This window comes from Vicugna pacos, chromosome 2, assembly GCF_048564905.1.
Source record: "Vicugna pacos chromosome 2, VicPac4, whole genome shotgun sequence".
In the NCBI taxonomy this organism is placed as follows: Eukaryota; Metazoa; Chordata; class Mammalia; order Artiodactyla; family Camelidae; genus Vicugna; species Vicugna pacos.
In genome coordinates, this window is record NC_132988.1 from 13,896,888 (window position 1) to 13,911,240 (window position 14,353).

The window sequence follows — 14,353 nt, forward strand, 5'->3', positions numbered from 1 at the left end:
TTAAACATAAGACAGGACACCATACATCTAGCAGAGAGCATAGACAAAACATTCTCTGACATAAATCATAGCAGTGTTTTCCTGGATTAGTCTCCCAAGGCAATAGAAATAAAAGCAAAACTAAACAAATGGGACCTAATAAAGCTTATAAGCTTTTGTACAGCTAAGGAAACCATAAACAAATTGAAAATATGGACTGGGAGAAAATATCTGTAAACAATATGACTGACACTAGCTTAACTTCCAGAATATATAAACAGTTCTTAAAACTCAGAATCAAAAAAACAACCCAATGAAAGAATGAGCAGAAAACCTAAATAGACATTTCTCCAATGAAGACATACAGATGGACAACAAGCACGTGAAAAGATGCTCAGTATCACTAATTATCAGAGAAATGCAAATCAAAACTACAATGAAGTATCACCCCACACCAGTCAGAATGTCCATCATTAAAAAGTTCACAAACAGTAAATGCTGGAGAGGGTGTGGAGAAAGGGAACCCTCCTACATGGTTGGTAGGAATGTAATTTGGTGCAGCCACTATGTAAAACAGTATGGAGACTCCTTAAAAAACTAAAAATAGAGTGACCATATGATCCAGCAATCCCACTCCTGGATATATATCCAGAGAAAACTCTAATAGGTTTATGCACTCCAGTGTTTATAGCAGCACTGTTTACAATAACTAAGATGTGGAAGCAACCTAAATGTCCACCAACAGATGAATGGATAAAGGAGATGTAGTATATGTATGCAATGACCTACTAGTCAACCATAAAAAGGAATGAAATAATGCCATTTACAGCAACATGGATGAACTAGAGATTCTCATACTAAGTGAAGTAAGTCAGAAAGAGAAAGACAAGTATCATGATAGCACTTACATGTTGAATCTAAAAAAAAAATGATACAAATGAACTTATTTACAAAACAGAGACTCACAGACATAGAAAACAAACGTATAGTTACCAAAGGAGAAAGGGCAGAGGGATAAATTAGGAGTTTGGGATTAGCAGATATAAACTACTATAAATAAAATAGATAAACAAGGTCCTACCGTATAGCACAGGGAACTATATTCAATATCTTGTAATACCCTATAATGAAAAAGAATATATATATATGGTAACTGAATCACTATGCTGTACACCAGAAACTAGTACAGCATTGTAAATCAAGTTTAGTTAAAAAAAAATTAGTTTGAGAAATGCTAGTTAAAGTTACACAAATTTTTTTAAATTGAAGTGTAATTGATTTACAATGTTGTGTTAGTTTCTGGTGTGCAGCACAGTGACTCAGTTATACATATATATTCTTTTTCATATTCTTTTTCATTATAGGTTATTACAAGTTATTGAATATAGTGCCCTGTGCTATACAGTAGGACCTTGTTGTTTATCTATTCTGTATATCATAGTTTGTTATCGGCTAATCCTAAACTCCCAGTTTATCCCTCCCCACCCTTCCCCTTTGGTGATCATAAGTTTTAAACTGATGTTTTCATTGTAAGATTTCTTAGAGCTTTTAAGCTAATATACTCTTAAGCTAATATACTAATATACTTTGAGACTATCCCAGAGGTTTTTACAACTGGGAAAACACTGAAAGCAGTCTCTGTTTTTGGGTCACTTTTTAGGCTGCCTTTCTTGTAGCATATCTTATTCCAGGTGAAATTATGACTCCTTTAGAAAAACCTTTAGGATTGGCCTAATATTTTGAATATGGGTCTAATATTTTTGATTTGGCAATTGAAGGAATAGAGATTTATATATAACTAAAAAGTCTTTTTATTTCTTCTTAAATCACAAGTTTCACTTGCTGAAAAGAAGTGAGATTTTTGTAACAGGAAGAGTTATGAAAGTAATTGTTAAGAGAATCACTAGGGAGCTTGAGGTGGGAGCAGCAAGGAAGTTTGATGACACCTTGCCGCTAAGCCTGCTTCTGTTTCTGCTTCCCTCATCACCTCGCCTCCTGGGACATGAGTGGCACTGATGAAATGTCCATCTTCCTAAAGTCTCTACCAAATTCACTTTGGGGTGTAAAGGAGCAGTATAGGTGGTGGTTCTGATTTTTCATCTCTGAAACTAACCCTAAAAACTCAACTCATAAAAAGCCTGTTTTAATAGTGAGTTGAACTAAAAAATCAAAATGATTCAGTTGAACCATTTTAAAGAAGAGTTATTTAAAAAGAAATACTAGCCATTGCTAAATAGCGGATTCTTATTCCAGTTCAAGTATGCTGTAATTTTTTCTCCTGTGTGTAGTTCCGTTGGGTGAGAGCTACTCTGAGACAGAAGAATAGACCAAATGTGGGTCATTTTAGGGCAAAGGTGCCTTTTAAATACTAAGGTGTTTATAAAAAATAAAAATGTATGGGAATTCTTAGGAAGACTTTTTTTTTTTTTTAGCAATATCAGATATATCAGTGAACCAACTTACAGCCTAAAGGATGCAGGTCAGAAAAGGGAATGGGAGGGCATTGGCTATCACCATTATCAACAGACACTTGCAGAGGGCTGACTGTGAGGCAGAATCTAAGACAGAGTCCTGCCGTCATCAGTGATTAGTAAGGGGATAGGCACACGCTTAAAACTTTAAATAATAATGCAATACTGTGCTAAATGTCAAGTGAATGGTACAGATAGCATGAGAGTTCAGACAGGATGTGGTAGGCAGAATAATGCTCTCCACTCAGAGAAGTCATGTCCTACCCCTGGAACCTGTGAACACATTACACTGAATAGCAAAGAGCAATTAAGATTCCTCATCACCTGACCTTGACATAACATTGTTTTGGATTATCCTGTCAAGCCCAGGGTATTCATAAGGCCCCTCTAAAGTGGAAGAGGAGGGCAGGAGAGGAGGTCAGAGTCAGATTTAAAGACGCTGCATTGTTGGAGGAAAGGGCCACAGCCAAGGAATGCAGGGACCTCGGGAAGCTGGAGAGGGCAAGGAAACTGATTCTCTCCTTGAGCCTCCAGAAGGAATGTAGCTGTGCACACACCTTGATTTTAGCCTAGTCGTCACCTGTTTCGACTTCTCACCTCTAGAACTGTAAGATAATACATTTTTGTTGTTTTAAGCCACAAAGTTTGAGGGAATTTGTTACAGCAATGATAAAAAAAAAAATACAAGAATGTTGAAGAGAAAGAGGAATCAGGGGTGGTTTCACAAAGAAGGTGGTTCTTGAGCCAGACATTAATGAATAATAATAATAAGAGCAGTGGTAACAGAATAAGAGTCGTAAAATGTGTGTTCCAGGTACTGAGCTAAGTTCTTTATACCCTTTAATCCATTTATCCTCACAAAAACGCTATGAAGATAGGATTCTTCCCCATTTTATAGATGAGATAACCGAGGTTTAGAGAGGCTGAGGAACCTGTATGACCACTGCCGTGCAGCACCAGTCACTGCACCTAGTTAACGGCTGGCCTTCTAACGCGTGACGGTGTTACTGCAGTTACTGAGGGAGGATGGCACTGTCGTCACCTCATGGAATCATCTCAGGGTCTGTGGCATGTGGTGATTTGTAGTTTTTCTGAGGCATGGACTTATCTGTCCAGCAATATGGCTGAATTGGAGGGGAAGAGACAGGAACCAGAAAACCAGGTGAGATACAACCATCCAGATAAGTGCTGATCAGAGCCTAAAATACCAGGAAAGGCAGTGGGCACGGGGTGGAGGAAACAGACTCCAGACACAGTCTGCTTCTTTTATGAAACAGAACTCCTGTGTTGAAAAAACTTCCCTTCTCTCTCTAATTTCCCCCTCCCTGTGATGAGGGTGCTGCATTTTAACGAGTTGAGGCCCTTTATAATTAGAATTAATGAAAGGCGTCAGCACTGACTGTACTGTAGACCAGACTTTTCCACGTACCCACAGAAGCACAGGCAGCGCTCACATAAACGTCTCTCTCATCTGCCTCTCTGCTCTCCTGTAGTGTAACTCTCAGAAGCTGACTTTCATTTCTGGGTGTTTTGGACAGAGAGCACAGTAACTTTCTTACTTAAGTTTAACAACAAAAATATGTTTATTGAAAACCTACCATTTAAAGAAGAAATATTCTAGTCATTGTGGGAGTCTCAAAAGTGGCTAAAAGTCAGTTTGGAAACACACCTGAAGGAGAGTGGTGAAATGGAATTGGAAGGAGGAGGTGAGTAGGTATCAGCTGGTGTCAGTGATTTGTGAAACGAATGCTGGGTTCTTTTCAAGGCGACATATTTGCTGTTTTCTCTGCCTGCATGTAAGAACCATTTGAAGATTTTAAAAAATCCTCTGAAACTCTCATCTCAGATATGTAAAATTCCTTCCGCTTTCTATTTGAGTAGAACCAGTTCTGCTATCATTTAAAGAGTCGTTAAAGTAAGATCTGTGAACCCTGAATATCTTCTGTCTTCTAGTGGATGGAATCATTGTTTTATTTATCCTGCTTATCATAAGTAAAGAGGTAATGACATTGTTGCTGCAAAGAGTTCTTCAGAATGTGTGGATCTTTTAGTTAATACTGAGTGGCATAAAGCATTTGTGTGGGATTGATCATTTTTAAAGAATAACATAAACTATTTGTATATACACCCAAGCTGGAGTATGTAAGTAATGCTTTGGGGTATGATACGAAATCCATTCATGGGTAATACTCATTCTGAGAAGAGATTTTACTACTTCAGTATGAGGTACAAGACACATTCCTACTCTGTTGTGAGGGTGTCTATAAATACTGATTCCCATGGACTGAGTCTTCCCACTAATTTCAGAGAATGATTTAGGACCTTTCATTGTTGACTTGAGTTAGTAGTATAAGTCCCTACCCAGTGGGGGTGATTTTTCTTTCCCATTAAGTGATCAAAGCCAAATTCTCAAAGCCGAATGTCTTACAATAGATTATTATTTTTTTTAGTTTTATTTATTTTTACTTTGGGGGGGTTAATTAGGTTTGTTTATTTTTAGAGGAGGTACTGGGGATTGAACCCAGGACCTCGTGTATGCTAAGCATGCACCCTACAACTTGAGGTATACCCTCTCCCCGGTTTACAATAGATTCTAATGACTTGGCCTTTTTAGTTTTAATCAAAGAAAAAGATGACATTTGCATTTTTGTCTTCTTCATTTCAAAGTGTTTGTCATATTAGATTCAGAATCACTCTGAATAATAATGTCAGTAGAATCTGTCTAGCCACTCCCCAAAAGCCTGTGAGAACAGGGGCCTGTTTCTACAAAGATCGTGTACCGCCTAACTGTATAGACACTGGAATCGTGCATGTCTGGATTACTTGGAACCAGAAGTCGTCAGGGAAGGAAAGGTTCCGAAGTTCTCACACAAAGTCACTGACCCATGGTAGCTTCCTGCTGCTCTCCTGTTTCTCAGTGCCCTCGATGTGCCATGGATTCTCCTTCTGCCCCCACCCCGCCATGACATTTACGCACATACAGCCCTCAACACCCTGTGCACCAGTTCTGCCTGCTTTCTGCCTTTGTTCTGCTTGCAGGGTATTCTTCCATTTCCTCAATCAGCTTTATTAACCAGGAGACATGGATGAGTAGGGACAGGGAATGCAAGCTCTCTCTGTGCCTCTTTCTGTGCCTTTGTGCACATGTGTGATGCAGACCTACAAAACCAGCAGACTTTCACACAGCCGTCCAGCCATGCTGACCTTCACACTGAGAGTGTCCTGCTGATCTTTGGGTGACCTCAATCATCAGGTCTGCTTAGTGGGCCCCTGGAGTTGGTGCATTGTTTACAGCAAATGTGCACCATTTGGCAACTAAATTTTAGAGTTAGGGCATTCTTATTTTTAATAGCTCTTTTCTTCATAGAAATGGTGAGACTTTGGGCTAGTAAGTTATTTGTGTGATTTCTAAGTATGTAAAAATTTGGGAAGCCTTTGCAAGCTTATTCTCTCCTAATTATTTAAAAATTAGAAGAAACTCTGAAAAAAAAAAACTGGGGGGATGTGCCAAAGAGTACTTGATTTGAAATAAATAGAATCCATACGCTTAAAGCACCATATACAGTCAAGATGAAATTTCCATATTTGCTATAGATCTGTTCTCATTTTTCTTAAGGGGATTTTAATCCAAATGTTTTATTATTGTTGGCAAGATCCAGATCCCAAATCAGCCCTCAGTGCTTTGTTTTGTTCAGTCTTAGCTTTTGGACCAAAATAACTACTTATTATTTTGCCAGAAATTCAGCATTACCACTAATGTATTTCTTGACGATTGCACAATAGTCTCGGCTGTCATGAAAATTACTTTGCTTAAATTAAGTATATAAAAGTATGTGTAGACACAGATACACAACATACACACACTACATATTTCCATGTTTTCAAGCTAAAAGATGGCTTCTGGCACAATGTGAAGTCCAATTAATTGTATACTTTGAGAAAAAAGATCAAGCCAAAAGCATGTATTTTCGTTTTCTCTCTATTGCCGGGAGCTAGGGGACGGGGAAAATTGTGAATAATTGGTAATTTACCCTTACCCTCAAATTATCAAATATATGGGTCATAGCAGTAACATGTTATAAACACTGTGTGTGCATGTTTACATGGAAATGTAACACATACAACCCTAAGAGTGAATTTGGGAGGAAACGTTTAAACTATCCTCCAACAGATTATCAAGTTATTGTCTTGGATTTTAATTACTTCTTAATAGAGAAGGACAGTGGGGAGACATTTGTATTTCACTAGAGCAGAAAGTATTAAAATGACTGTAGTTTCCTGTTTTAACCAAGAATGAAGGAGAGCTATGAGCCATTCCCTTCCTGAGTGGCCGCATTCCAGCTGTGCAGACTGGTCGTAGCACATCTGCCAATCAGAACAGGCCCTGGAAGGAAGCCCTCAGATGCCGAGTCTTGTTTACATGCACTGTGACTCTGTTTCTCCCCTCCTCCTGTGTCTTGTATGACTGGGAAGTTTGTAAGGGAACTCGCTGTTATGTGCCTAAAGAAAACTGTTCAAAACTAGGACCACAGCCACATCCAATGGTATTACTGGCAGACTTTTAGCTCATCTGTATCCACAGGTAAGAGTTGCTTTGTTATGAGGACAGCTGATCTGCATCTAGTTTTTAGCTTTACTTTGGGACATTATACTTAACTTTTGATAGCAAAACTAACAGGCTAAAAGCTGAAGAAGAACGATTGAAAAAAATGATTAAAATGCGCGTTCTTTATTGCTGACTTAAAATTTTTAGTGCTCAACAAGTGAAAAAACATATTTTTATTTAAGGGAAGGATAAAACCAAGTTAAATTAAAACGAAAGTTTTAAAAGCGGCAGTAACACTAAGTCACTGTGTAGAGAAATTGGAACCAGAAGCATATTATTAACATTGTGTGTTTTGAAGAGCAAAATATTTTTTATTGTGACTCTTCTTACTTATTAGTGTTTCAGAGAACAGTGTCTTCCTGTCTGCTCTTTGTTTTAAAAAGACATTTCTTTTTTATTATGAACCCATTCAGAGAGAATTTATATTTAACCATGTAAATCTGATTCCTTTTCTTCCATAAATTCTCTCTAGACGTTTTAGAGAATGTTTTCATTATCTTTATGCTGCTCCATCAGCAATAAAATTAAGAAGAAGAAAAAAATAATTCCTGTCTAATCTTTGTTTTGCCATTAAATTATATCATGTTAGTATTAATTCAGAAAATACTTTAGAAAATGAAACTCTGTTAACATTGCATAGGATTTTAAAATGTCATTGTATAGGAATTTATTGTGGCTTACACATTGCTTTCTGTTGCTAGTTTTTTTCATAGCACTAAGATCTTTTTACTTTATATTTGTTTATAAGCATGTACTGAAAAAAAAATTATTACTCAGAGTCAAAGAAAGATAGCCTTTGGGTTTTGTGGTCTTTTGTCTTGTATGTAGAAGTCTTCAGTTTGATTAACAGCATTTCACAGCAGTCCAAAGAGGCACTTTTAAGAGCTTCAAGCAGCCATGCTCTTGTCTCTTACCCCATTGCAGGGTTTCTTAACTTCAGCACTGTTGACATTTTGGGTGAGATAATTCTTTGTTGCAGGGTGCATGTGGAACGGCAGCAGCATCCCTGGTCTCTACCCACTGGATGCCAGTAGCTCCTTCCTCCCCAGTTGTGACAACCAAAATGTCTCCAGGCATTGCCAGATGTCCCCTCGTGGAGAGAGAGCAAAATTGCCCATGGTTGAGAACCACTGTTAGCACGTCAGGCCTAATTATCTGTGAAACATGGAAATCCAACTTCTGAGAAGTTCTGGGTGATAGAGAGTTAAGGATGAGGCTGTCCTGGTCTCAGTGAATTTGCAGATGTTGCTGTAGCTGACTGCTCATTTTTTTCCCCTCCCCATCCTGTTAGAAGCTTTTGCCAACCATGATTCATGGAATGATTTTTTCGAGCTGAGTAATTTGTGGCTTTTCAGTTCCCTTACTTTCTTTCCTTAGCTAAATTTGTTTTGGTTTTAGCAAAGTGTTTTAAACAGCAAAGATCTTTGAAAATGAAATAATACATGTAATGATATATTTTCTAAGTAGATGATTTTCACAAACTGTAAAAACTTTACATGCCTGTCCTTCTTTATATCTTTTCTACCTCCTCTATCAGACACATCCTCTCAGCTCTGAAGGAGAGCCTTATACATGGAAGTCACAGCAACCTTTGAACAGTCCTTTGTGAATCTAATGGTATGGCAGCTGGTGCTTAAGAATTTCTTTTCTAGGACTTCTAAAGAGCATTTTGACATGTAACTGTCTTCTCTCTTTACAGATCGAAACGAACGAAATAAACCAGAGCATCGTTCTTCAAGGTATGAATTTATAGTATTTAATTACTGTATAAAGCCTCTCGTTTGGAAAATATTGTTCCAATATTTTGGCAGTGCAAGTATCCCTTTTAGAAATACTGTATATTTGAATCTTCTGTAGCACTCAAGAGAAGCTTCACAAGGGAAATACTGTTCATTCTCTGAACAAAAATTCTTTATAAAATTATTGACTACCTGGAAGACATTTTATTTTGAAAATTCCTATCAGTGACAGGTATATCTTTACAAAAAAATTATTTAGCCCTATTTCCTTCCTTCCTTGGTTCATTTTCCTTCCTTTTCTTTAATTGGTAATTATGTAAATGTGTGCTACTTTTTTCCTAATTATAAAACTAACATGGGCTCATTGTAGAAATTTTAAAATTATTTTTTTAAGAGAAAAAGCATTAAAAACAAGACAAAACAGCATGTCTTTCATGAGCTAGGATGACTGGCTGTTGCCAAAATTTTGATGTAATTTCTTTCTAGACTTTTTTTTTTTGAGAAAAATGTATTCCAATTGAATTCTTTAAGTTCGTGTTAGACACTTTCAAATAGCCAGGAATGTCATATCGTCTCAGCCTCTCACTCTCGCCGTCTGAGAATGTATCTCACAAGGCTCTCACCAGCACTGAAGAGTATTTTTTAAAATCCTTGTCAAAGTTATAGGCGGAAAATTGTCTAACTTCTATTCCTAGGCAAGAATGGCAGACCTGTATTCCATTTTGAAACCCAGTTTTGTGAAAGATTGTAATTTTTTAAATATTATTTCCATCTTATTCTACATTCTGTCACTTTTTCTTTGCATCTTAGATTGTGAGAACTGATGAAATGGTAACAATGTGTTCACTGGGTTGACTGGCCTAGTAAACCAAATCTTGATACATTTCAGATGTCAAACCTTAGAATACATTGACCTGGGATGAAAAAAAATACAAAATCTATGAAAACTCGATTAATTAGAATAGCAATACATTTTGCAGAGATTGTCAATCAGAGTAAGTTAGTGAGACATAATCTGGGAAAAAAATGTAGCTGAGTATTTGGAATATAAAGCTGATTTTTTTCTTTCAGGTGTAATTCTCATACATTAAAATTCACTCTTTTTGGTGTATGAGTCTATGAGTTTTGACAAACACAGTTATGTAACTATGAACACATTATAGAAAAGTGTGTAAGATATAGGAAAAAACCAATAGAAGAGGACTTTGACAGGATGCTATGAGTGTCATAAAGTTGCAAGGGTAAAAAATACTTAGGATGGTAAAATCGGGATCCGTAAGACCCTTGACATACCGACTTAATTATGCAATATGAGTGTTAATTGGAACAAATGTAAATCCTTACACCTAGGTCTGAAAGATCAGTGGATCATAGGAGATAGGAGAGATGTGACTTAATATGTTTGAAAAAATCTTGAGGATTTAATACTTCATAAATTCATTGTAAGTCAAAAATTTCATGCCTTTACCTTTACCTCCCCCAGAATGTCAGCATTGATTAATTATGCTGAAGTAACTATAATGTCTGCAGTGTAAGAAAAATAGCTCTAAACCATGTTTTTGATATTATGTCCAATTCTGGTCCCACAAGGCCTTGAAAAATTGAAGTACTTGATTGATATTGATAATAATATTGATATTAATTGGGGAACTTGAAAAAACAAAAACAGTCCCACGCTCTACCTGAGAGATTCTCATTCAGTAAGAATGGAGTGAGTGGATCCTGAGAATCTGTATATTAAAGAAGGCTCCCAGTGATTCTGATGTAGAGCCAGGCTGGGAAACACTGAAGACTTGTGTAAGAATCCGGGTGGAGTTAGCCTTGGTTTGGAAGTCAGGGAGGAATATGGGACAGAAATAACTGGCTTCAGACACCTGGAGGGCTGGCATATAGCAGAGACTAGAAAAAATATTCCTCCTAAATGTTCCTCCCCTCTAAGAGGAACCAGGGATCCCTGGAGGAATGGCTAATTTCAGGTCTCAGGAAGGAGGAGGCACAAGTAAGCCTGGTGACAGAAAGGAAGGGAATGACCGACTGCTGGGGTCATGTCATAAAGGCCCAGAGGGCAGCGTCAAGAGGCTGGCCAAATCTGGGACAATTTGAATAGCGAAAACATTTTGAATGATAATGCACTGGATTTTTAAAAATCCACATAGAAGAAATCATAGGATCACAAAATCATCATTTTACAATCCTCAGTGTAATAGTTGATTCAGGCAGGGATCATCAGTGGCTCCTAAAACTTGGGTAGAAAAACTGTTGGAGGAATAGATATTCATACTGACTTAAAATGATATTTAAGTTTTTAATTAGAAAGGGAAAAATGCACCTTTTCAATAAAGATATGTGGTGATCACATTCTTAATCAAGTGGTCAACTTATATATATCCCACTCGTGAGACAACCGGACAGTATGTGGCTCCAGATGACGCATTAGCAATACACATAGATAGCGCTTATGCAGTGGTTGTCTTGGCAGAAAAGGTGATGTCGTGAAAAATACAGAAAGGCTCGGAAAGTATTCTAGATTAAAAGAGACTGATTTTTTTTTTTAATCTGGAATTTTAAAATCCAGATTAAAAAAAAGATACTTTGGGGATAATTAAGAAAATTCAGATACAAATTGTATTTTAGATAATATTTTATTAATATTACTTTGTTTAGGTGTATAATAAGAACGCTGTTATGTGGGAGAATGTCCTTATTCTTAGGAGATGTATACAGACGTATTAGAGGTGATACCGGCTTATGTTTGTAGCATCCTCTCAAATAATTCATGAGGGACAAAAACAGCAAGAGATAAAACAGAGCAAATATGGGAAAATATTAATAATGGGTGAATAGATTAAAAGTGTATATGGGTGTTAATTGTTCCTTCAACTTTTCTGTAGACTTGAAATTTTCAAAATAAAAAGCAGTGGAGGGAAGGGTTCTGTGTGTTCTGTGGAGTTCTAGAGGGCAGAGTATGCAGCTGCGGTTGGAACTTTGAGGGGGTGGGTTTCTGCACAGTGCAAGGAAGGATTTCCAGGCGTAGCTGGTCAAGGATGGAATGGGCCATTCTGTGAAGGAACACTGTCAAGGAAAACCTGGACGAGCTAGTGCTGGGAATGAAATAGAAAAGATTCACACGTGGCTAAATTATGATTCTAGGTGGCTCCAGCCCCTTGCTCATTCAGCAGCCGATAACTATTTGTTGAGACCCTAATCCAGGCTCCAGATATGATAGAAAACAAGAAAAAGTCTCCAGCTTCACGGAGCACAGAGTGCCCATTGTTTGGGATTTACATTCCCAACCTCTGAGAGCCTCTTTGACCTCAGGATCCCAGTCCTCATAGTTCTGTTTCCGGCAGTGCTTGTGGCACTCGGTCTTTAACCTTTCAGGTTCTCAAGGACTGTGCTGCTGGTCTCAGTAACCCCAGCACTTCATGCAGTTTTTGGTCCACAGTAAGCACTTAATAATAAATAAGTGTTCGTTGAATAAATGCCAAATGTAGTTCGAAGAGAGAAAGAAAATGCCAATGTTTTTCTCTTGCAAACTGAAAAGAACCTGACTCTCAAATGCTCGCGCATGCCTGTGACTGAATGTTTGTTACCACAGCAGCAAGGAGCAACGTCGTGTGAGAAAGGAGAGCTGTTTTCCGGGAAAGGCCATTGTTGTCTGTCAGGGTGTCTGCTGAGATTGGTAGTGACCCGCCCTTCTACTGCCAGCCTTAGCTGAGCAGGGCCACCCCACCTGTCCAGCAGTGCGTCAGGCAGAGTAATACCTGCTGCATCAACAGGGCAGAAGGAAGAAAATATAACCAAATTTACTTAATTTTGTTTTTTTCTTGTTTTGGTTCTCCTCAGGCCACTTGGCAGCAAGATCATGGGCTCGACGCCCAGCAAGGATAAGAGGGATGCATTGCTTTTGTTTGAGTTTTTATAAGGCCAAACTATTCTATAGTTTTCACAGTGAGAGGCGAATAAATCTGGAACGGCTGCCTATTCTTTCATTTTGGTGCTGAAATAAGAAGGAAAGTATAACTCTTGTCAAGTCAAAGTTTTATCAGGTATAGGGCAACACTAAGACACCAACCGAAAAAACATCACGTAAGCATTTTTAAGCTTTTTCATCAGTTTGCTTTGATGTTGGGTGTTTTAAATTTTTTTCTTATTGCTGATTGACCAGTGTAGAAGTCAGAATATCTGAATTCTTCTTGTCTTTTCCTTATTAGTTTAAATATACCAGTTCTCAAATTGATGGCCCACGGAACATTTTTTGTAGGAAATTACTTTGTATACAAGAAATAAATCACTAGTGCGTCCCAAAAGTTTGTGAAATGTGAGTCAAAACAAAATTAGGCATATTTCTGTACTGAGTCTTTGATAAACTAAAGTGCATTACAAAACACCAAGTGAGATATTTACTATAAAGGATTTTAAACATTTGTTTGAAGTTGTGACTTCCTTTCCCAGACACAGCTATGAATAACATCTAGAAAAATGTACTATGGGATGGCAAGTTGGGAAACTAATTGAGAGCGAAGTAGGAGCTAAAGATAATGAAGGTAAGCCCTGTGGCAATCAGTGCCAGTGACAGAAAGTTAGGAGCTGTTTTTACCACCCCACCAGCTTAGATCCCCATGACTTATGGGGCTGAAAAACCAGCTACTTTGTCTTAAATGTTTTGCCTACTACAAGGAAATAATTTACAGCTGCGGGGAAAAAAAAAAAAAGACAGAAAAACAGAGGACCCTGAATCTATTTCTCAAAAATTAACATTCAATCTTAGTCTTCCTAAAGCCTTCTTAAAACTACCTGCATAATCCCCTTTGATGTCCAGTCATAAGGTTCAATGAAAGTTTGGTAAAAATCACAAATATTTTTGAATTAGACAAAGTGATTTTAAATTTTATAAGGAAGAACAAAAGTAACCAAGGCAATTTTGAAGATCAAGACTGGGAGGTGGACTCTTGTAAGTAATTAAGACGGTGTTTTATCAGCAGAGAAATGGGTCAAGAAAACAGAATAGAGAATCCACCAAAGAGGTGGAGACACACAGTTCTGTACTGTGTGCTGGATGGAGGTGGTAGAACAGATCAGTGGGGAAAGTGAACATGTCAACGACTGTTGCAGGAACAACTGATCACCCATATTTTTAAAAATCATTTTCTTATGTAAGGTAGAATCTAAAGACATAAAAATAAAAAGTAAAACAAATATTTTGAAGAAATACGTGAGAATATCTTTATGAATTTCGCGTAGGGGATGAGTTTCTAAACAAGGATCAACAATTACAAACCACAACGAGAAAGACTGATAAATTTGACTAAGTGAAAATTTAAAACGTATGTACATGAACTCAGCAAAAGCATGTGAAAAGTCATGACTGCACGGCACAATGGCAGCAACAGTGCATGTCCAACATAAATAAACTGCCCATCAGAAAGAAGAAGACAAATAGGGCAGGGAGCTCAGGAAAGATGAAACCTAAGGAGCCAACTAATAATTTGAAAAGATTCCTGACCTTGCTGCTACTAAGAAGATGTGGACCAGTGTGATAATGAGACACCATTTCA

The 14,353-nt window shown here is 37.6% G+C and overlaps 1 protein-coding gene across 15 annotated transcripts in view; it reads left to right on the forward strand.

The window, feature by feature from the left end:
* The window catches only part of SH3D19 (SH3 domain containing 19), a 163,578-nt gene that overhangs the window by 73,724 nt on the left and 75,501 nt on the right, over positions 1–14,353 (forward strand). For 9 of the 15 annotated variants that reach the window (XM_072975785.1, XM_072975796.1, XM_072975786.1 and 6 more), the window contains exon 2: positions 8,756–8,795. In XM_072975785.1, the coding sequence (XP_072831886.1) occupies positions 8,756–8,795 (40 nt within the window). Of the gene's footprint in view, positions 1–3,897; positions 4,157–6,909; positions 7,033–8,593; positions 8,674–8,755; positions 8,796–14,353 lie in introns of those variants that run through there. The other 6 variants (XM_072975793.1, XM_072975791.1, XM_072975787.1 and 3 more) reach the window with 6 other exon arrangements.